Below are 20,896 nucleotides of genomic sequence, written 5' to 3' on the forward strand. Positions count from 1 at the left end.
GGGGCACAGTTTCTCAGTCCCCAACAAGAGCCATGCCTTCCATCACACCGCACTCTTCCCACAGTGGTTCCGCAGCGCAGTGGTGAAGGAGGACGCCATGCCTGCGACTCTGATGACACTGCTCTTCTCCAACATCGATCCCATCTATGAGTTCCACAGAGGCTTCCTGCGCGAGGTGGAGCAGAGGCTGGCACTCTGGTAACACCCCTTCGGCCCCCAGGTCTTGGACCCCCACACAGGAGACTCCCACACCAACTCATCATCACAGCTCTTAGGAGCTTCCCAGCTTCAGAAACTAATTCAGAAGAGCCATTTTTTCACTGGAGTATATTTTTAGGAGCCTGCGGAGAGGTACAGATATAATAATACCCTTTATTCACCCTCTTCCAGAAAAGAGAGTGCAAGGAGCAAGTTAAAAATAGAAGATCCCTTTTTGCCTGGTTACCGTCTGTTTTAGAGAATGGCCAGACACATAATAGTAGCTTCCATCCAGGGCAGGCCCTGCCCTGCGGCCTCTTCCACCTCAGAGCTTCACAACCTTCTTCCAGCTGGAACCAAGGCAACTGTCACCCTGCATCTGATTACAGTGCCTTCTGCAAGCTTTCACCATGTTTAGAACGACTTTGTTTCTTTTTACTCAGGGAAGCGCCCTCCAAAGCCCACACAAAAGGCAGCCATCAACGAATCGGGGACATCCTGCTCAGGAACATGCTCCAGTTAAAGGTAGGCTGCATGGTGACTGCTGCCTACACGAGTGCTGTTAATGGGAGCAAAACCACGGTCCTGAAGCTGAGGCCCCTCGGAACAACATCCCCTCAGAAAAGGGTCCCCTCAGAACAGGATCCCCTTCAGCGTAGGGTCTCCTCAGAACAGGGTCCCCTCAGAGAAGGGTCCTCTCAAAGCAGGGTCCCCCCAGACCAAGGTCCCCCTCAGAGCAGGGTCTCCTCAAAACAAGGTTTCCTTAGAGCAGGGTCCCCCTCAGAGTGGGGTCTGCTCAAAACAGGGTCCCCTCAGAGCAGAGTCCCCCAGAGCAGGGTCCCCCTAAGAGCAGGGTCTCCTCAGAACAGGGACCCCCTCAGAGCAGGGTCCCCTCAGAAAAGGGGTTTCACAGAACAGGGTCCCCTCAGACCAAGATTCCCCTCAGAGCAGGCTCCCCTCGGAGCAGGGTCCCCTCAGAACAGGGGATCCACAGAGCGGGGTCCCCTCAGACCAGGGGCCCCCTCAGAGTGGAGTCTTCTCAAAATAGGGGCACCCTCAGAGCTGGGTTCCCCTCAGAGCAGGGGCCCCCTCAGGGCAGAGTATCCTCAGAACAGCATCCCCTCAGAGCAGGGGACCCCCAAAACAGGGGCCCCCTCAGAAAAGAATCTCCTCAGAACAGGGTCCATCTCAGAACAGGATCCTACTCAAAGCAGGGTGCTCCCAGAGCAGGGTTTCCCCAGAGTAGGGCCCTCTCAGAACAGGGTCTTCTCAGAATAGCATCCCCCTGAGGCTTTCAGAAGAGGGTTCCCTCAGAGTAAAGTTCCCTCAAAACAGAGTCCTTCTCAGAGCAGCAGCCCCCTCAGAACAGGGTCCCCTTTGAGCATCATTCCCATTAGAACAAGGTTCCCCCAGAACAGCATCACCCTCCAAACAGGGTCTCCTTAGAACTGCATCTTCCTCAGAACAGGATCCTACTCAGGGCAGGGTCCTGCTCTGGATGGGGTCTCCCTCAGAATCTTGTTTCCCTCAGAAAAAAGTCTGGCTCAGGGCAATGTCCAGGGCCCCATCAGGACACTGATTCCCTCAGAACAAGTTCCCTCCTCACCACATCCCCCTCAATAAGGGCTCTCCAAGAATAGGATGCCCCTGGAAACAGCATACCCTTCACAACAGGGTCCCGCAGAACATGGTCTCCCTCCAATCAGAACTACCCCCAAAACAGACTCCGCCTTAAAACATGGTTTGTCTTAGATCACGGCCCTTACCAGCCCCAGAACATCGTTCTCTTCAGAACCTTTTTCTCCACTGACGAGCATTCCCTTGAGGACAGTGTCCCCATTTCCATCAGGACAGGACTCCCCCAGAACAGTGTTCACCTCAGGGCAGGATTCTCCCCCAGAACATTGTCCTCCTCAGAATGGGTCCCCCGAGACCAGCATCCTCTTCAGAACAGGGCCTCCCTCAGATCAGGGTTCCCCACAGAACAGAGTCTTCCTCAGAGCATCATTCTCAGGACAGAGTCTCCCCTCCCCAGGACAGGGCCCTCACTGTGTCCCACATAGCCAACTGCAGCCCTCCCATCCTCAGTTCTTCCTCTGTCCAGTGAGGAGACGGCCCTGATCCACTCAGTGCATGTAATATGAGGCCAGTTAGTGATGCACATAGCAGTGACTCTAGTTGGAATGAGGTACAGGTCACATGGCATCTGAGACGGGTTGAGATGCATTCCTTGGAGGCTAGAAAGCCCCCACTGGCGTACACTGGGCCACCGGTCAGTTTGCCCTGTGGGGATTTCCAGCCGGCGCCTGCCATCAAGGAAAACAGGCCAGTCTCCCCCTGGACCTCTACATCTCCTCACCTAAAGGCCCCACTCTTGCGCCTCCACAGGAGTTTACCAGCTACTTCCAAAGACATGACGAGGTCCTAACAGAACTGGAAAAGGCTACCAAACGCTTTAAGAAGTTGGAGGCGGTGTACAAGGAGTTCGAGCTGCAGAAGGTCTGCTACTTGCCTCTCAACACGTTCCTGCTGAAGCCCATCCAGCGGCTGCTGCACTACCGCCTGCTGCTGCGACGCCTGTGTGGACACTACACTCCCGGTCACCATGACTACGCCGACTGCCATGGTGAGTGTGGGTGCGGCCCTGCATCTCGAGGATCAGATCAGTGGCTGGGAGGCAGGGGCGGCTTTGCTAGACCTAAAGACTTCCTTCACTGGGAAGCGCAGGAGTCCACCCCATTAGGGCCTGCACCATAGTGGTCAGCACTGGCCCTGGCCTTGCCTCCCGTCTCCTCTAGCTGCTGGCAGAGGGCAGGTCCCAGGCTACACCAGGTCTCTGCCTCTTCTGCTCCTCCACCCGCAGGCAAGGCCCTGCCCATCTCCACTTCTGAGCAGTGTAGGGAATTACTCTGATTGCCCTGCAGGGGTCACAGGGCATGCTTTTGCTGGGGACCGCAAAGCCCCCACAAGTACACTGGGGAATGGGGTGCAACCCCCAGAGCAACCTGCTGCCTATGGATGTTTCTGTCCTGGAGGCCATGGCTCTAAAACATACAAAAGATTGGGCAAACGTGACCTGTTAGAAGTTTTCAACATAGACAGCCTTTGTAATTTTTGATGTTTATTAAAGGGACAAAAGAGTAAACTCTGATCTTTTTAATCTAAAAATATGATTTCTAATTTTATTGTAAATTTAGTCCCCTTTTCTGAGGTGACTCAGTCATGAGGGGGACACTGCTCTAATGGGGACCTATTCTGATGGGGATGTGGTCTGATGGGAACTTTATGCTCATCAGGAAGTTTTTTGTTTTTGTTTATATTTTTTTGTTTTTTGTTTTTTGAGATGGAGTCTCCCTCTGTCGCCCAGTGGTGCGATCTTGGCTCATTGCAAGCTCCGCCTCCCAGATTCACGCCATTCTCCTGCCTCAGCCTCCTGAGTAGCTGGGACTACAGGCGCCTGCCACCACGCCAGGCTAATTTTTTTGCATTTTTAGTAGAGACGGGGTTTCACTGTGTTAGCCAGGATGGTCTTGATCTCCTGACCTCGTGATCTGCCCTCCTCGGCCTCCCAAAGTGCTGGGATTACGGGTGTGAGCCACCGCACCCAGACTTTTTTTTTTTTTTTTTGAGATGTAGTTTCACTCTTGTCGCCCGGCTGGAGTTCAGTGGCACAATCTTGGCTTACTGCAATCTCCTCTTCCCGGGTTCAAGTGATTCTCCTGCCTCAGCCTCCCAAGTAGCCAGGATTATAGGCGCCCACCACCACACCCAGCTAATTTTTGTATTCTTAGTAGAAACAGGGTTTCACCATGTTGGCCAGGCTGGTCTTGAACTCCTGACCTCGTAATCCGCCTGCCTCAGCCTCCCAAAGTGCTGGGATTACAAGTGTGAGCCACCACATCAGGATGTTTTTACAAGTAAATTTTATCATTGTCATTAAAAATAGATGAAAAAATACTTAGCATTTCCTCTAGCTAGTTTCCCATAGCCATGAATGGATATAAATAAGGATGCTTTCTAATTAGCAAGAAATAGAATGGATCATAAAGTGTTGATGATTCTCTTTCTTTTCGTTCTAGAAGAAAATGTTTCATGTTTGCTAAAAAGAAGAAGGACAAAATTATAGAAAACATTTTCAAACATTTTAAGGAAAACATGAAATAACCACACCATGTTTAAAATGTTTCTTGTTGTCAGTCATTATACCACAGTAGTTAGGTAGGCAGAGTGCTGGAGCAGAGGGTGGCCTGGACCCCGGGCGACCAGGGAAGACATGCCGTGGAGAAGACTGGGGCCCGGGTTCTGGCCACGTCTACCATGTGCTTGAGGGACATAGGATTTTGGAGGGATTCCTGTACCTCACAACATGACAGGTTTCTCATCAGTAAAATTTATAGACTGGTATAAAACCTCTGTGAAGCTGTGTTTGTGAAAGTGCTTTGAGGTTGTCAATTCAACAGAACATTGATAACCATCAGCCTCCCTAGGTTTGCTTCAGACCTCAGCCATCTCTGGAGAGCAGTGAGAGCCCAGTTGATGAAACATTCTCAGCTGACACTATGGCAGGCTCCTTTCCCTCCATGACCCCACTCCCCAAATGTGGGACACAGGAATGCTTGTCAAGAAGGGCCTTCTTCAAAAATGGCCTTTGGTGTGCAAATGTTACCAGCCTCTTGGTCTTCCTGAAAACGTGAATAGAACTCTCTTGGACAAAAGGGAGTACATTTGTTGGGGCTGACAGAAGCCAGCCTTGCAATTTTATTTATCCTTCATTTTGATGAGAGTTTCCAAGGGTGCTGGATGTTAAGTGTATGTTGTTGATTTGTTCTATCACGCACCTGCTCTGCCTGCTGCTGTGGGGGAACCTGTTCTGAGGGGGACCCTTTTCTGAGGTACTCAGTTACAAGGGGATGTGGCTCTCAGGGGGTTCTGTTCTGATGGGGATGTGTTCTGAAGGGATCTTGGACTGAGGGGAACCCAGTGCTGAGGGGACCCAGTTCTAAGGAGGACACTGCTCCTTAGAGATTCTATTCTAAGGGGACCATGGTTGGAGGTGGACTCTGTTCTGAAGGGGACAGTGTTCTGAGGGGGGGACTCTGTTTTGAGGGAAACACTACTCTAAGAGAACCTTCTTCTGAGGGGGACCCTTTTTTGAGGGGAACATTGTTCTTAGGGGAACCCTTTTCTGAGGGGACTCAGTTGAGGGAGACACTGCTCTCTGGGGGTCCTGTTCTGATAGGGATGCGCTCTGAGGGGATCTTGGACTGAGGGGGACCCTGCTCTGAGGGGTCCATACTCTGAGGAGACTCTATTCTGTGGGGACTCTGTTCTTAGGAGGATACTGCTCTGTGGGGACTCTGCTCTCAGGTGGATGCTGCTCTCAGGGGACCCTGTTCTGAAGAGACACTGTTCACAGGGGATGCTCTGAGAGGACCTTGTTTTGAGGAGACCCTATTCAGAGGGGAACCCTGTCCTGGGTGCTCATTACCCTGATGGGACTCTTATGTGAGGGGAATGTTATTCTGAGGGGAACACTACCCTGAGAGGATCTTGTTCTAAGGGGGGAATAGTGTCATGGGGGCACATGTTCTGAGGAGGATGCTGTTCTGGAAGGGGACCCTGTTCTGTGGGGAATTCTGCTCTGACAAGGACCCTGTTCTGAAGAGACCCTGTTCTGAGGAGGATTCTATTCTGAGGGGTCTCTGTTCTGAGGGGGGGTCCTGTTCTGAGGGGGATGCTGTTCTGAGGGAACCCTGTTATAAAGGGATACTGTTCTGAGGGGACCCTGTTCCGAGTGGGATGCCATTCTGAGGGGACCCTGTTCTGCGGGGGATACTGTTCTGAAGGGGATGCTGTTGTGAGGGGACCCTGTTCTGTGGGGGATTTTATTCTGTGAGGACCCTGTTCTATGGGGACCTGTTCTGCGGGGGATACTGTTCTGAGGGGGATGGTGTTGTGAGGGGACCTTGTTTTGTGGGGATCCTGTTCTGTAGAAACCCTGTTCTGAGGGGGATGCTGTTCTAATGGCACCTTGTTCTATGGAGGATTTGATTCTGTGAGGACCCTGTTCTGTGGGGACCCTGTTCCCCTGTTCTGAGGGGGTTGCTGGTTTTTTTGTTTAGTTTTGTTTTGTTTTTTGAGACGGAGTCTCGCTCTGTAGCCCAGGCTGGAGTGCAGTGGCGCGATCTCAGCTCACTGCAAGCTCCGCCTCCCGGGTTCCCGCCATTCTCCTGCCTCAGCCTCCTGAGTAGCTGGGACTACAGGCGCCCACAACCGCGCCCGGCTAATTTTTTTGTATTTTTAGTAGAGACGGGGTTTCACCGTGTTGGCCAGGATGGTCTCAATCTCCTGACCTCGTGATCCGCCCGCCTCAGCCTCCCAAAGTGCTGGGATTACAGGCTTGAGCCACCGCGCCCGGCCGGGGTTGCTGTTCTAAGGTAACCCTGTTCTGTGGGGCATCTTGTTTTGTGAGGATGCTGTTCTGAAGGGAACCTGTTCTGTCGGGATCCTGTTCTGAGAGGACCATGTTCTGTGGGGATTCTGTTCTGTGGAGGCCCTATTCTGAGGGTAGTGCTGTTTTGAGGGGACTGTTTTCTGAGGGGACCTTGTTCTTACGGGGATCCTGTTCTGAGGGGGACCCTGTTCTGAGGGGAACCCTGTTCTGAGGGGATTCTGTTCTGTGGTGATCCTGTTCTGAAGGAATCCTGCTCGGATTCCTTGAGATACTGTTCTCAGGGGAACCTGTTCTGTGGGGATTCTGTTGTGTGGGGGATGCTGTTCTGAGGGGGATCCTGTTCTGAGGAGGGTGCTGTTTTGAGGGGACCCTGTTCTGAGGGAGATTCTTTTCTGTGGGGACCCTGTTCTGAGGGGACCCTGTTCTATGGTGTTCTGTGGAGATTCTGATCTGAAGGGACCCTGTTCTGTGGGGCATCTCATTCTGTGAGGACCCTGTTTTGTGGGGAACCTGTTCTGGGAGGACCCTGTTCTGAAGGGAATGCTATTCTGAGGAGACCATGTTGTGTAGAGATTTTGTTCTGTGTAGATGCTGTTCTGAGAGTGATGCTGTTTTGAGGGGACTCTGTTCTGAGGGGACCCTGTTCTGAGGGGACCCTATTCTGAGGGGGATGCTGTTCTGAGAGGACTCTGTTCTGTGGGAATCCTGTTCTGAGGGGACCCTTTTCTGTGGGGACCCTGTTCTGAGGGAAATCCTGTTGTGAGGGGAAACTATTCTGAGGGAGATGCTATTCTGAGGGGACCCTGTTCTGTGGGGGATCCAATTCTTTGAGGACCCTGTTCTGAGGGAGATTCTCTTCTGTGGGGACCCTGTTCTGTGGGGATTCTGTTCTGAAGGGACCCTGTTCTGTGGGGCATCTCGTTCTGTGAGGACCCTGTTCTGTGAGGATTCTGTTCTGAGGGGACCCTGTTGTGAAGGGAATGCTATTGTGAAGAAACTGTTCTGTGGGATTTTGTTCTGTGTAGACCCTGTTCTGAGGAGACCCTGATCTGAGGGTGACCCTGTTTTGAGGGGACTCTGTTCTGAGGGGGATGGTGTTCTTAGGGGACCCTGTTCTGTGGGGATCCTATTCTGAGAGGACCCTGTTCTAAAGGGATCCTGTTCTGAGGGAAACCTGTTCTGTGGGGATTGCTGTTCTGAAGGGACCCTGTTCTGTGCAGCATCCTGTTCTGTGAGGACCATTCTGTTGAGAACCTGTTTTGTAGTGAGCATGTTTTGATGGGGATCCTGTTCTAAGGGGACCCTATTCTGAAGGGATCCTGTTCTGAGGGGCCCCGGTTCTATGGGGATTCTGTTTTGTGGAGACCTTATTCTGAGAGGAGTGATGTTTTGAGGGGACCCTGTTTTCAGGGGGATCCTGTTCTGAGGGGGGTGCTGTTCTGTGGGGACCCTGTTCTGAGGGGGACCCTGTTCTGAGAGGACACTTCTGAGGGGAATGCTGTTCTGAGGGGATTCTGTTCTGTGGTGATCCTGTTCTGAAGGGACTCTGGTCTGAGGGAGATGCTGTTCTCAGGGGACCCAGTTCTGTGGGGATTCTGCTCTGAAAGGATCCTGTTCTGAGGGCACCCTGTTCTGTGGGGGATGCTATTCTCAAGGGACCCTGTTCTATGGGTACCCTGTTCTAAGAAGACCCTGTTCTGAGGGGGATGCTGTTCTGAGGGGACCCTGTTCTGAGGGGGATGCTGTTCTGAGAGGACCCTGTTCTGAGGGTGATGCTGTTCTGAGGGGACCCTGTTCTGAGAGGATCCTATTCTGAGGGGGATGCCATTGTGAGGGGATCCTGTTCTGTGGGGATTCTGTTCTATGGAGACCTGGTAATGAGGGGACCCTGTTTTGTGCAGATTCTGTTTGGAAGGGATCTTTTTCCGAGGGGGATACTGTTCTGAAGAGACCCTGTTCTGTGGGGAATCCTTTTCTGTGGGGATTCTGTTCTGTAGAGGTTGTTTGTGGGGACCCTGTTCTGTGGGGATTCTGTTCTGAAGGAGACCCTGTTTTGAGGGGGATGCTGTTGTGAGGGGACCCTATTCTGAGAGGGATGCTATTCTGAGAGGTCCCTGTTCTGTGGGGACCCTGTTCTGAAGGGATCGTTTTCTGTGGGGACCCTGTTCTCAGGGGGATTTTGCTCTATGTGGCCTCTGTTCTGAGGGTGATGCAGTTCTGAGGGGACCCTGTTCTGAGGGCATTATATTCTCTGGGGACCCTGTTCTGAGGTGGATGCTGTTCTGTGGGGATCCTGTTCTGTGAGGACCCTTTTTCTGAGGGGACCATGTTCTACGGGGGATTCTGTTTGGTGGGCATCCTGTGCTATGTGGATTCTGTTCTGTGAGGACCCTTTTCTGATGGTGACACTGCTCTATAGTGACCCTGTTCTGAGGGGACCCTTTTCTGAGTGAGATGCTGTTCTGAAGGGACCCTCTTCTGAGGGGACCATGCTCTGAGGGGACCCTGTTCTGTGGGGGATGCTCTTCTATGGGGTCCCTGTTCTGAGGGGGACCCTTTTCTGAGGGGACCCTGTTCTGCAGGGGATACTGCTCTGTGGAGACCCTGTTCTGCGGGTTCTGTGGAGAATATCAAGGCAGATCAGGTGATGTATAGGATCATTATCATGCCATCAGGTCCAAAATGTGTCCTGAGCTTCCAGCAGCCGCCAGTCCCTACCGAGGTGCAGCACAGCATCCATGTGGCAGTGAGGCTCCCAGCCCTGCACTCTGTGGAGTCAGTATTTGAGGGCAGGGTGGCACTGGTGCTTGTTTGAGTGGACTCAAGCAGCCATGCAGCGAATGGGCATGGCATGATGAGTCTCTGCCTGACATGGTGTCTGGAAGGAGGGGCTCAGACCCAAGTGCTTTCGGGATGGCCAGCCTGGGAGAGCCAGGGGTTGGGGTCAGGAGCTTAGAAATCTGCACAGAGCAGTAGGGTTGGTAGCTGCCAAGACCTATGCTGGATTCACTGAAGTTCTTCCTTGTTTTCAGTGTCATGCAGGTGTCTTTGACGGAAAATGAATTTTGTCAGTCAATTTTGTTTGTCAATGATGATCTCTTCACGTACTTCATTCTTTTCTGACTTTATCTTCTGAAAGCTGTAAGGGACTGTTGTCACCCCCACTGGAAAGGATAGAGCTGGAACAGTCAGGTGACTTCATGCTAACAAATCTTCCCAGGGCTAGAGCTGAGCACTGGGCAGTGCTGGGTGAGGGGTGTGGACCTTGTCATGGAGAAGCTTTGTGGCCCGGAAGTAAGAGGGAGTCATGATAGAAACAAGGCAGAAGGTGGCCGGGCATAGTGGGTCACGCCTGTAATCCCAGCATTTGGGGAGGCCAAGGCGAGTAGATCATCTGATGTCAGGAGTGGGAGAACAGCCTGGCCAACATGGTGAAACCCTGTCTCTACTAAAAATGCAAAAAATTAGCCAGGTGTTGTGGTGGGCATCTGTAGTCCCAGCTACTTAGGAGGCTGAGGCACAAGAATTGCTTGAACTTGAGAGGCAGAGGTTTCAGTGAGCCAAGATCGTGCCACTGCACTCCAGCCTGGGAGACAGACCCTGTCTCAAAAAATAATAATTAATTAATTAATTAATTAATTAATTAAAATAAAGAAGGGGGAAGGTGGTCCCCATGAGTGATTCCAGCAAGGAGGATGCAGACCCTGTGCTCCAGGCATCATCAGAGGTGGGAGCAGGCTCAGCTACGCTACGCCACCACTCTCAGCATGGCCTCAGAGCTGGGCAGACTACTCTTGGTATAACTTTGTATTTTAAGTTTCCTGTCCAGATTATAAACTTTCTCTTACCTTTGCTTGAACTATAAGATTGGCATCTGTTCCTGGTTAAAAGAGAAAATTACAATTGCTTTGAAGGTGCAAATCATTTAGCCTTTAAAGTACAATAAATCATTTTCCTTTAAGAGCAAATACTGCCTTACCCATAACATTAAATCATTATTTACAAAGCCTATCCTTTTTGCCAAACCAGAATATGGGCTGGCCAACAGTTTGCGTTGAACAACCTGAAGGCCTCAGGGGTATCTGCAGGAGCAGGCACCTGGTGGCTGCACATAGTAGGCAGCAGTCCTATAAGTCCTATAAGGCAGGGATCCCCAGCACCCCTGGCCATGGACTAGTACCAGTCCAGTCCATAGCCTATTAGGAACCAGGCTGCACACCAGGAAGTGAGTGACCGGCAAGTGAAGCTTCTCTTTATTTACAGCCACTCCCCATTGCTTGTATTACCACCTGAGCTCCTCCTCCTGTCAGGTCAGCAACATTAGATTCTCATGGGAGCACAAACCCTATTGTGAACTGCGCGTTTGGGGGATCTAGTTTGTGTGCTCCTTATGAGAATCTAACAAATGCCTGATGATCTGAGGTGGAACAGTTTCATCCCCAAACCATTCCCACCACCCCTGGTCTGTGGAAAAATAGTCTTCCATGAAACCTATCCCTGGTACCAAAAAGGTTGGGGACCGCTGCTATAAGAAGTCAAGTAGGATGTACCTCTAATTAAAACTGCCTTTTAGAATGCTGGTTTTTGTCACAAGGTGGTGGGTGGGTGGAGGGTGCTGTGCACACCACTGCCTGTACACCTATACTGAGGGGTCTCTCCACACAGATGCCCTGAAGGCCATCACAGAGGTGACTACCACACTACAGCACATTCTCATCCGGCTGGAGAACCTGCAGAAGCTGACGGAGCTGCAGCGGGACCTGGTGGGCGTAGAGAACCTCATTGCTCCTGGCAGGGTGAGTGACCTTACTCTGGGAATGTTTTTTGAGCTACTTTGTTTTTTTAATTGAGATATAATTTACATACCACGAAAGTCACCCTTTATTTTAAAATGTATAATTTTGGCCAGGCACAGTGGCTCATACCTGTAATCCCAACACTGGGAGGCTGAGGTGGGAGGATTGCTTGAGCCCAGGAGTTCAAGACCAGACTGAGCAACACGGGGAAACCCTGTTTCTATGAGAATTTAAAAAAAAAAGAATTGCCGGGTGTGGTGGCACACACCTGTGGTCCCAGCTACTCAGGAGACTGAGATGGGAGGATTGCTTGAGCCAAGGAGGTCGAGGCTGGAGTAAGCCCTGATCACATCACTGCACTCCAGCCTGACAACAGAGCAAGACCCTGTCTCCGTTAAAAATAGGTAAATACGGCCAGGCACAGTGGCTCATGCCTATAATCCCAGCACTTTGGGAGGCCAAGGCAGGCGGATCACCTGAGGTCGGGAGTTTGAGACCAGCCTGACCAACATGGAGAAACCCTGTCTCTAAGAAAAATACAAAACATTAGCAGGGCGTGGTGGCGCATGCCTGTAATCCCAGCTACTCAGGAGGCTGAGGTAGGAGAATTGCTTGAACCCAGGAGGTGGAAGTTGCAGTGAGCCAAGATCACACCATTGCACTCTAGCCTGGGTAACAAGAGCGAAACTCTGTCTCAAAATAAAATAAAATAAAATACATACATATATACATACATACACACATTCATACATACAAAAAATGTATAATTGAGTGGGTTTTAGTATCTTCACAAGGTTATGCAGCCATCAGTATCTAATTCAGAACATTTTCATCACCCCAAAATGAAACCCCCACACCGATTAACAGTCACTTCCCATCGCTATTTTGAAGGGGACCCTGTTCTCGGGGGACTCTGTTCTGAGGTAATCCTGTCTGGGTGGGGATGCTGTTCTGTGGGGACCTCGTTCTGCTCCCTAACCCCTGGCAACCACTGATCTACTTTCTGTCTCTAAGGAGTTAACCTGTCTGGGCCTTTCATAGAAATGGTATCATACATTACTGTGGCCTCTTGTAACTGTCTTCTTTCACTCAGAATAATCTTTTCAAGGTTCATTCATGTTCCCTTTTTTTTTTTTTTTTTTAATTTGAGACAGTCTCTCAAATTAAAGGTGCAGTCACCAGGCTGGGGTGCAGTGGCGCAATCTTGGCTCACTGCAACCTCCACCTCCCAGGTTCAAGTGATTCTCCTGCCTCAGCCTCCCAAGTAGCTGGGACTGCAGGCACATACCACTACCCCCAGCTAATTTTTGTGTTTTTAGTAGAGACAGGGTTTCACCATGTTGGCCAGGATGGTCTCAAGCTCTTGACCTTGTGATCCACCTGCCTTGGCCTCCCAAAGTGCTGGCATTACAGGCATGAGCCACCGTGCCCGGCCTCATGTTCCTTTTTGTGGCTGAATCATATTCCATCATGCATGTATCACATGTCTCTCCACTCATCTGATGGACACTGGGTTATTTCCACTTCTTGGCTGTTATGAATAGTGCTGCTGTGAACATTCATGTACAAGTTTTGTGTGGACTTAAGTTTTCAGTTTTGAGTATATACCATATGCAGGGTCATATGGTAATTCCATGTTTAACATTTTGAGGAGCTGCCAAACTGTTTTCCAAAGTGACTGAACCATTTTTCATTCCCACCAACTTGTATGAGACTTCTAGTTTCTCCACATTGTGTGTCACTTTTTGGTTCTAGCCATTTTAGTGAGTGTGTAATGCTGTCTTGTGTGGTTACAATTTGTATTTCCCTGATGGCTAATGACATTGAGCATCTTTTCATGTGCTTATTGGCCATTTGTAGGCCTTTTTTGAAGAAATGTCTGTTCAGATCCTTTGCCTACCTTTTATTTTATTCAGAATTTGCTAGGAACTCTTAAAACCCAAAAGTAAAAGACAACCTGTTGAGTTTTAAGGGTTCTTTATATTCTGAATGCTATAGACCTTTATCAGACTATGATTTGCAAACATTTTCTCCCATTGTGTGGGTTGTCCTTTCACTTTCTTGATGGTGGCCTTCATTTACAACATGAAAGGTTTTAATTTATCTATTTTTTTCTTTAGTTGCTTGTGTCTTAGATGTTATATCTAAGAAACTATTGTCAGCCAAGCGTAGTGGTACACACCTGTAGTCCTAGCTACTCGGGAGGCTAAGGTAGGAGCATTGCTTGAGCCCAGGAGTTCAAGGTTGCAGTAAGCTATGATCCCGCCACTGCGCTTTAGCCTGGACAACAGAGCGAGACCCTGTCTCAGAAAAAAAGGAATTACTGTGAGCACTGCCACCTGCCCAGTGCAACCTTGGGGCAGGGCTGGTAGGGTCGACCTGTGCTGCTGTAGTGCAGGACTCAGAGCACCCTGGCCCAGCACCCGGCAGCATGTCCAAATGGGTCTGGCTCAGCGTTGGCTGCACCTACTTCCTCACCACCCAGCAGATGCTGTGCCAGGACCTGAAATACTTCCTGTACTGCTTATACTAGGCTAACCCTGACAAGGATGAAACTGTTGCCTATTTAATGGTCAGAGACCCCACCTATTTCGGGCCTGTGCTGAACTACCTGAGACATGGCAAGCTGGTGATTAACAAAGATCTTGCGGAGGAAAGAGTGTTGGAGAAAGCAGAATTTTACAATATCACCTCATTAATAAAACTTGGATAAAATTAGAGAACAAGAGAACAAAACATCACAGGTGCCCATGAAGCATGTGTACCATGTACTTCAGTGCCAGGAGGAGGAACTCACACAGATGGTGTCCACCATGTCCGACAGTCAGAAGTTTGAACAACTGGTTAGCATTGGCTCCTCTTACAACTATGGAAATGAAGATCAGGCCAAGTTCCTCTATGTGATGTCCAAGGAACTTCACAACACCCCATACAGTATGGCCAGTGAACCCAGCAAGAAGACCAAGATTTTGCAAGAACAAGGTTCAAGGATGTGAGGGACACAGTATGAAAAAATGATTTACTCTTTCCCAAGATGCAATGAACTACCATGTCCAGGAAGCTTGGCTGCGAGAAGGAACCTGCTTTTGATCATTTTTCTAGAGATCTGTGTGTGAATCCTTTTTTGCCTCTGAGGTGGGTGGTGAGAGACAGGTCCAGCTGTCCAAGGCCAGGTGTCCCCAAGGGGAGGAGCATGGCGGCCAGGTGGGTGCTGTCTCTTGAGAGGGGCTAGAGACTGAGACGGATGCTCCCAGTCAGCCCACTCAATCCCTGAAGATCATGTAAAGGACAGAGTTCTTGGTGCTACACATAGTCTGTAAAAGCAGCCTGGGCTTCACTGGCAGGAAGTGGCCACAGCGTCATCGGCGTCCAGCAGGTTGTGGCCTCTGGTCTGGCTGCCAGGCCCTAGACTCAGTCGGGAGCTCTGCCTCCCAGGTGGGATCGCTGGTTGCTCTCAGCCTCACAGAGCTCCTGACAAAGGCGGCTTCTGCATCATCACTACTTCCTGGCACCGTTTCAAAGACAGGCCTTTTTCCGACACAGGCTATGATCCTGCCTGACTCAGTCCGGGACAGTCAAGGCTTTTCTTTTTTTTTTTTTTGAGATGGAGTCTCGCTCTGTCGCCCAGGCTGGAGTGCAATGGCCGGATCTCAGCTCACTGCAAGCTCTGCCTCCTGGGTTTACGCCATTCTCCTGCCTCAGCCTCCCGAGTAGCTGGGACTACAGGCGCCCGCCACCTCGCCCGGCTAGTTTTTTTTTTGTATTTTTTAGTAGAGACGGGTCTCACCGTGTTAGCCAGGATGGTCTCAATCTTCTGACCTCATGATCCGCCCCTCTCGGCCTCCCAAAGTGCTGGGATTACAGGCTTGAGCCACCACGCCCGGCCAGTCAAGGCTTTTCAATTTGTGTTTTCCAGGCGAGAGAACTTTATACCCCTTTTCAGTGTGGATAGACTCCCCAGGGTTTATACTCTGGAAATGCCCACAAGGATTGCTGCGTTGAGACTGATCTGTTCAACCCGTTATCATGAGGTAGTAGTGTTGCCTTGTCCCCCACTCTGCGGGCTCATGGGGGAGCTGGTGCCTGTCAGTGCTATGTCACACCTGGCATAGAGGTTGGGCTGGAGGCCTGTCTGCTGGCTTCTGGAGCTGAAGGTCTGGGTCACAGTGAAAATTTGGGATGTTTATGGAGCATCACAAATGCCTCTCTCTCACCACTCTGTCATTTTCTTTGTATAACTGTGCAGCCTTTCTGGGATGTTTGGGACTTCAGTCGACCATCATGGGCTCCACCCAACATGACATGGGAGCTGATGGGATTCTTTTAGAAACCACTGCCCACATCCTTTGAAAACAGACCTTTCTCAGCTGGTTGTGGGGACCTGTCAGAGTCTGGGGACCTGGTGTGCAGGGCAGGCTCCAAGCTCTTTGTTTCTGGAACTCCAGCTTCCCAAGGAGCACTGTGCAGACTGACCGCCAACTGCCCATGTGCAGGTCAGAGGCTGTGACACTGTCTGGTTTCCAATGCTTCTGGAGACTTCTTACCTAGGCCTCATCTTCTTTGCCAATAACCTGATTAACCAAGTTCTCCAGCATTAGGACTTAGCACCTCCTTTTTGTAAGGTCTCTTGTATGCTGTTAAATGTTTGGCTTAGACAATTTATAAAAGCCTTTCTAGAGGTCAGACTTAGCCATGGGATGACCCTGTCCTCCCCAACAGAGCTCAGGAGGAAGGCAACCACTGTGGGCCCTCAGAGTGTACTCTCTGGGGAGCTGCTGACCCCTTAGCATTGTTTGATTTTTGACTTTGATATAATAGATAGGCTTGTGTTTTTTTTTAATTTAAAGATATTAAGATTTAATTCACTAAAATCACTAAGATTTAATTCACTAAAATTTGGGTATAGTATTTTATCAGCTTACAGTTTAATGCCTAAGTTTCCCCTGAAAATAGCAAACAAAATTGTGTATTTATGAAAAAAAGAAATGAAAAAAGAAAGAAAGCCTAACCCAGGGTATGAAGATTTACCCTTCTGTTTCTTTTCTTCTAATAGTTTTATGTTTTACCTCTTCCATTTAGATCTTTGATCCATTTTGGGTTAGTTTTTGTGTATACTGGAACATAGGAGTCCAACTTTATTATTTTGCATGTGGATGTCCAGTTTTCCCGGCACCATTTATTGAATTGTCTGTCTTTTAACCCTTGTAGAAGATCAGTGGGGGCTAGGCATAGTGGCTTAAGCCTGTATTCCTAGCACTTTGGGAGGCCATGGCAGAAGGATCACTTGAAGCCAGGAGATTGAGACTAGCCTGGGCAACATACTGATACCCTGTATCTACCAAAAAAAAAAGAAAAAAAATTTGCCTGGCATGGTGGCACACACCTATGGTCCCAGCTTCCCCCGAGGCTGAGGCAAGTGGATCGCTTGAGCCTAGAAGGTCAAGGCTACAGTGAGCTGTGATCACACCACTGCACTCCAGCCTGGGCAACAGAGTGAGACCCTGTCTCAGAAACAAAAACAAATCAATGAACTGTAAACATATGGATTTATTTCTGGACTCTTGATTCTATCCCATGGTCTATATGTCTATTGGGCCAGTTACTTTCTGTCACTAGTGCTTTTTGCTTTGAACTCAATACTCTCAACATAAAAAAATTGTTTTAAAAATTACATGGAGATGTTTCCTGTCTCAGCACACACATGTGCATTGAAGCATGTGTATGAATCATGTTCTGTGTTAGCTTTGTTAGAAGAAGGTATTGAAAATGTGGAACTGCAAGCTTGGAGAAATGAATTAGCCTGGAATACACAGGAAACCTTCCCCACTTCAGGAGTCTGGGCTTTGATCGGGTGCTAGGACCACCACTCTTTTGTTTCTCTCCTTGGCTGCATAGCGTTGAGCTGTTGCTGCTGGCTGGGAACTCCTGAAAGTAGGGCTCATGTTACATACCATTATTTCTCCTAGTAATCTCTGTGCAGGGTCTTATAGATGGTGGCCCAGGGAACTGTCGTTGAAAAGACAATTGAGAGTAGCTACATAGGACAGTGGCAAAGGTGTAGGCTCTTGAGCCATGCATCAAACTCAGTCTCACCACACTTCCTGTGTGTCCTGGGCAGGCTGCACCACCTCTCTGAGGCAGGAGGTCTTGAGGATGAACAAGGAATCTATGTCAGCTGCTCAGCCCTGGGCCTTGCATGAAGTAGATGCTGTGCAAATTCAAATAATAATTTGTTATTATTAGTCAAAATCTCTAAAGTCATGTCTGTATAGCCCAGAGTTTCATGTCTTCCTGAGTTAAATATGTGTGTCAGTCAGGAGACAGAAACCATGCCAGTTATTTGAGCAGAGGATGTAATAGCAAGGATTGTTAACCAGGTATAAAGTTGATGAGGTACCAAAGGGTAAAAAGAACTGTGAAGTGTCAGGGAGGTGGCAGAACTGTGAGCCACAGGTACTACCCTAGGGCTGGGGAACAAATTTGACAGCTTGGTCAAAGGCCCATAGCACTGAGCCTCACAGCTGGCAGCAGGGCCAGTGCATGGTGGAGAAGGCACCCCGTGGGTCTGGGACGTACATCCTGTGTGGGGGCTCTGGAGAGGGGGCTGCTGCTCAGCCAGTGCTGGGGTCTCTGAGTGTGATGCTGCTGCCTGTGGCTGGAAGGAACTGCCACTCCCAGGGCCAAGCAATTGCCAGCAGCTCACAGGGACCTCAGTGTGTGGTCTCCAGGGCTCCCTGTCATGCCCCTGTGGCCTCTCAGAGTAGGGCTGGGAGGCAGGTTTGGAGTGAGAGCCCCAAGCTTAGTTACCAGCCTCATCCAGTTACATAAATGCATCCATATGACCACCTTCCTCATTGTGTGGGGTGGACATTTCTGTTTGGGCTGATTTTTCATCCTACATGTCTGTGAGGATTATCTGTGTAGTGTGCTCCTCCTTGCGCCTTCACGCAGTGTGTTGGGGCTGCTCATACTAGTGGGCCCCTGACACATTCTCTGGACACCTGCTGCTCCTCCTGTCTGTCTGAAAGGAACAAACGGTGGAAGAGCTCCAGAGCAGTCCAGGTTAGGAATTCAAGGGGCTCCCAGGACTCTCGCTTACCCTATCTGCGCAGGTGTCTGACGCTGGCAGGATTCTGTTTTCTTATCTAATGCCCTGTGGGGAGGGGCTAATTTGAATACCTAGGAGAACTCTCCTTTCCTCCTCCCATTCTCAAACCTGCTCCTGTCCAGTTTTTTCAAAGCGGATCTCAGATGACATCTTTGTGGCTGAACCCTCCAGCAGCTTCTCCTCAGCAAGAACAATACCCCGGGCTCTACCTCTTGGTTGTGTCAGGGCTCCAGGGCTCCTAGTCCAGGGCAGGTGCTCAGTAGATGATTTGAAGACTGAATTTGTTGGCACCAAGACAGGAAGGACCTGGTGATCATGGGCACTGCTGAGGGTAGAGGAGCCCCACTGGGAGGCCCCACTAGAGGACCCTCATTGGGAGGAGCAGCCAGAGGAGCACAAGCGGCCAGAAGGCTATTCCTGACCCTCGGCCCGGCTAGTGCGCATCCGCCAGCTGCCCTCAGCCAGCTCAAAGGGGACTCTGTCTCTGTCTTTCAGGAGTTCATCCGTGAGGGCTGCCTTCACAAGCTCACCAAGAAGGGCCTGCAGCAGAGGATGTTCTTTCTGGTAGGTTTTCTCCCCACTCAAGCTGTGCTTCCCCCCCAAGGGGGATGGGCAGCAGTTCTGTTAGGGATACCACGTGCAGCGGCAGTCCCTTGGCCTCTGTGTAGTTTAGCACTTGGAGGCTTTGGTGCAGGTGGGTAGCGTTGGAGTCAGACGAGGCCAGGGGAGGGTCACAGAGTGGGAAGAAGCAGAAAACAGCTTCTCCGCCCACCCCGGGGCCAGCCTCCCTCCTCATTCCAGGTTCTGAGCACCTGACTATGGGACAAACAGAAGCCAAAAGGTTGTAAAGTCCATATACATGTGGCTGCAAGAAGGTGCTACTGACTGCCCAATGGCCAGTCGGGACAGGCTCACTGTTGGCCCAGAAGCCCCTCCCAGCATGTCCTTGTTCCTACCAGTTAGTGGGTTCCAGCATGAACCATGTGGATGAGGAGGTAACTGAGTCAGCACCAGCCAGAATTCCTTACTGCCTCCAGCTTCTCAGCCAAGCTAGCTGGGAGCTGACCCAGCAGATGCACTGGTTCCTGTGGCCACTTCCTGCCTCTGGTCAAAAATGACCAAATGAATGAATAAAAGTCCCCTTTTTGCCAGAAATCTCCAGCAAGCTGAATAGATCTGATGTCCACATGATGAGCAGCCAGAGTCTAAGTTGGTCTGCCCATTAAGACACTTGTTTGTGAAGTTCATAGATGTAAAGCTTCCTACTTCTCAGTTCTCAGACATGTTGCTGTACACAAGCAAAGGAGTCGCAGGGACCAGCCACTTCCGGATCCGGGGCCTCCTTCCCCTCCGAGGCATGCTGGTGAGTGGTCTTGCACCCTGCCTGGGGTTTCCACGTGGTGCTGGGCTGGGCCCCACCCACCTCTCTCCTGCAGAGGTGAATCCTAACCCAGCAACACTGAGAGCAGTACCTGCTGAGTATTTGGCCACACTGGGAGCAGCACCTGGTGGGCATTCCTTGTTGGTTGTCTCTGACCCCCATGGTCATTGTTCTTATTGATGCTCAAACTGCCCTGTCTCTAGTCCATCGTTCCCTTCTAGGGAAACCTGGACTCAGCCTGTGGTCTCTGTCAGCACCTGGCAGGACAAGGCCTGCTCCCTGCAAGCTTAGAGTCAGCCTCTGCAGCAGCATCTTCCTCAGGCTGTGTGACATCCACACCAGCCCTCTGTCCCACGTAGGCACATGCCTGGGATGGGAGCAAAGATTCCTCATTTTAGCGTGATCCAGTTCATCAACTTTGTCCTTTGTGGTTGGCTGCTTGTGTTCGATGGAAATACTGTTCTCAGGGCATGGGGAGACTTTCATGCAGCTCTAGAGGCTCTGTCCACTTGCCCTGAGTGTGTCCCTGCACTAGGCCTGGAACGGTACAGACAGGTAGCCAAGTCCAGGACTTGCCATAAGGATGTGCCATCGGTCCAGGACACCTCATCACAGTGACTGTCTCTCCCCATGGCCCTGCCAGGCCTCCTGCCTAGGGTGCCATGGACCTAGGGGCTCTAATCCCCAACTCTGCCCTATCCCTTTTGGCTTATTTGCCTTGACTACAATGCTAAAGTAGTCCTCCCTCCCTCCTTGTGGTCCTCCCTCTCAGTGATGTTCCCTCCCTGAGATCCTCCCTTGTAATCTTCCCTCCCTGGGGTCCTCCCTCCCTCCCTGAGGTCCTTCCTCACTCCCTGTGGTCTTCCCTCTCTGGTATCTTCCCTTCCTGTGGTCCTCCCTCCCTGGGGTCCTCCTTTCCTAGGATCTTCCCTCCCTAGAGTCCTCCCTCCCTCTCTGGG

The 20,896-nt window shown here is 50.5% G+C and overlaps 1 protein-coding gene and 1 pseudogene across 7 annotated transcripts in view; both read left to right on the top strand.

Annotated features, from left to right (window-relative positions):
- The window catches only part of LOC105473764 (FERM, ARH/RhoGEF and pleckstrin domain protein 2), a 148,675-nt gene that overhangs the window by 117,325 nt on the left and 10,454 nt on the right, over positions 1-20,896 (top strand). For all 6 annotated transcript variants that reach the window (XM_071073768.1, XM_071073765.1, XM_071073767.1 and 3 more), the window contains 6 exons: positions 65-198; positions 642-723; positions 2,587-2,824; positions 11,318-11,448; positions 19,052-19,120; positions 19,830-19,919. In XM_071073768.1, the coding sequence (XP_070929869.1) occupies positions 65-198; positions 642-723; positions 2,587-2,824; positions 11,318-11,448; positions 19,052-19,120; positions 19,830-19,919 (744 nt within the window). The remainder of the gene's footprint in view (positions 1-64; positions 199-641; positions 724-2,586; positions 2,825-11,317; positions 11,449-19,051; positions 19,121-19,829; positions 19,920-20,896) is intronic.
- LOC105473993 (BTB/POZ domain-containing protein KCTD5 pseudogene) lies at positions 11,458-19,039 on the top strand (annotated as a pseudogene). The gene has a single exon (XR_011610228.1). The product of XR_011610228.1 is annotated as a BTB/POZ domain-containing protein KCTD5 pseudogene (transcript).

The sequence above is a fragment of the Macaca nemestrina genome, chromosome 11, assembly GCF_043159975.1.
Source record: "Macaca nemestrina isolate mMacNem1 chromosome 11, mMacNem.hap1, whole genome shotgun sequence".
NCBI lineage: Eukaryota > Metazoa > Chordata > Mammalia > Primates > Cercopithecidae > Macaca > Macaca nemestrina.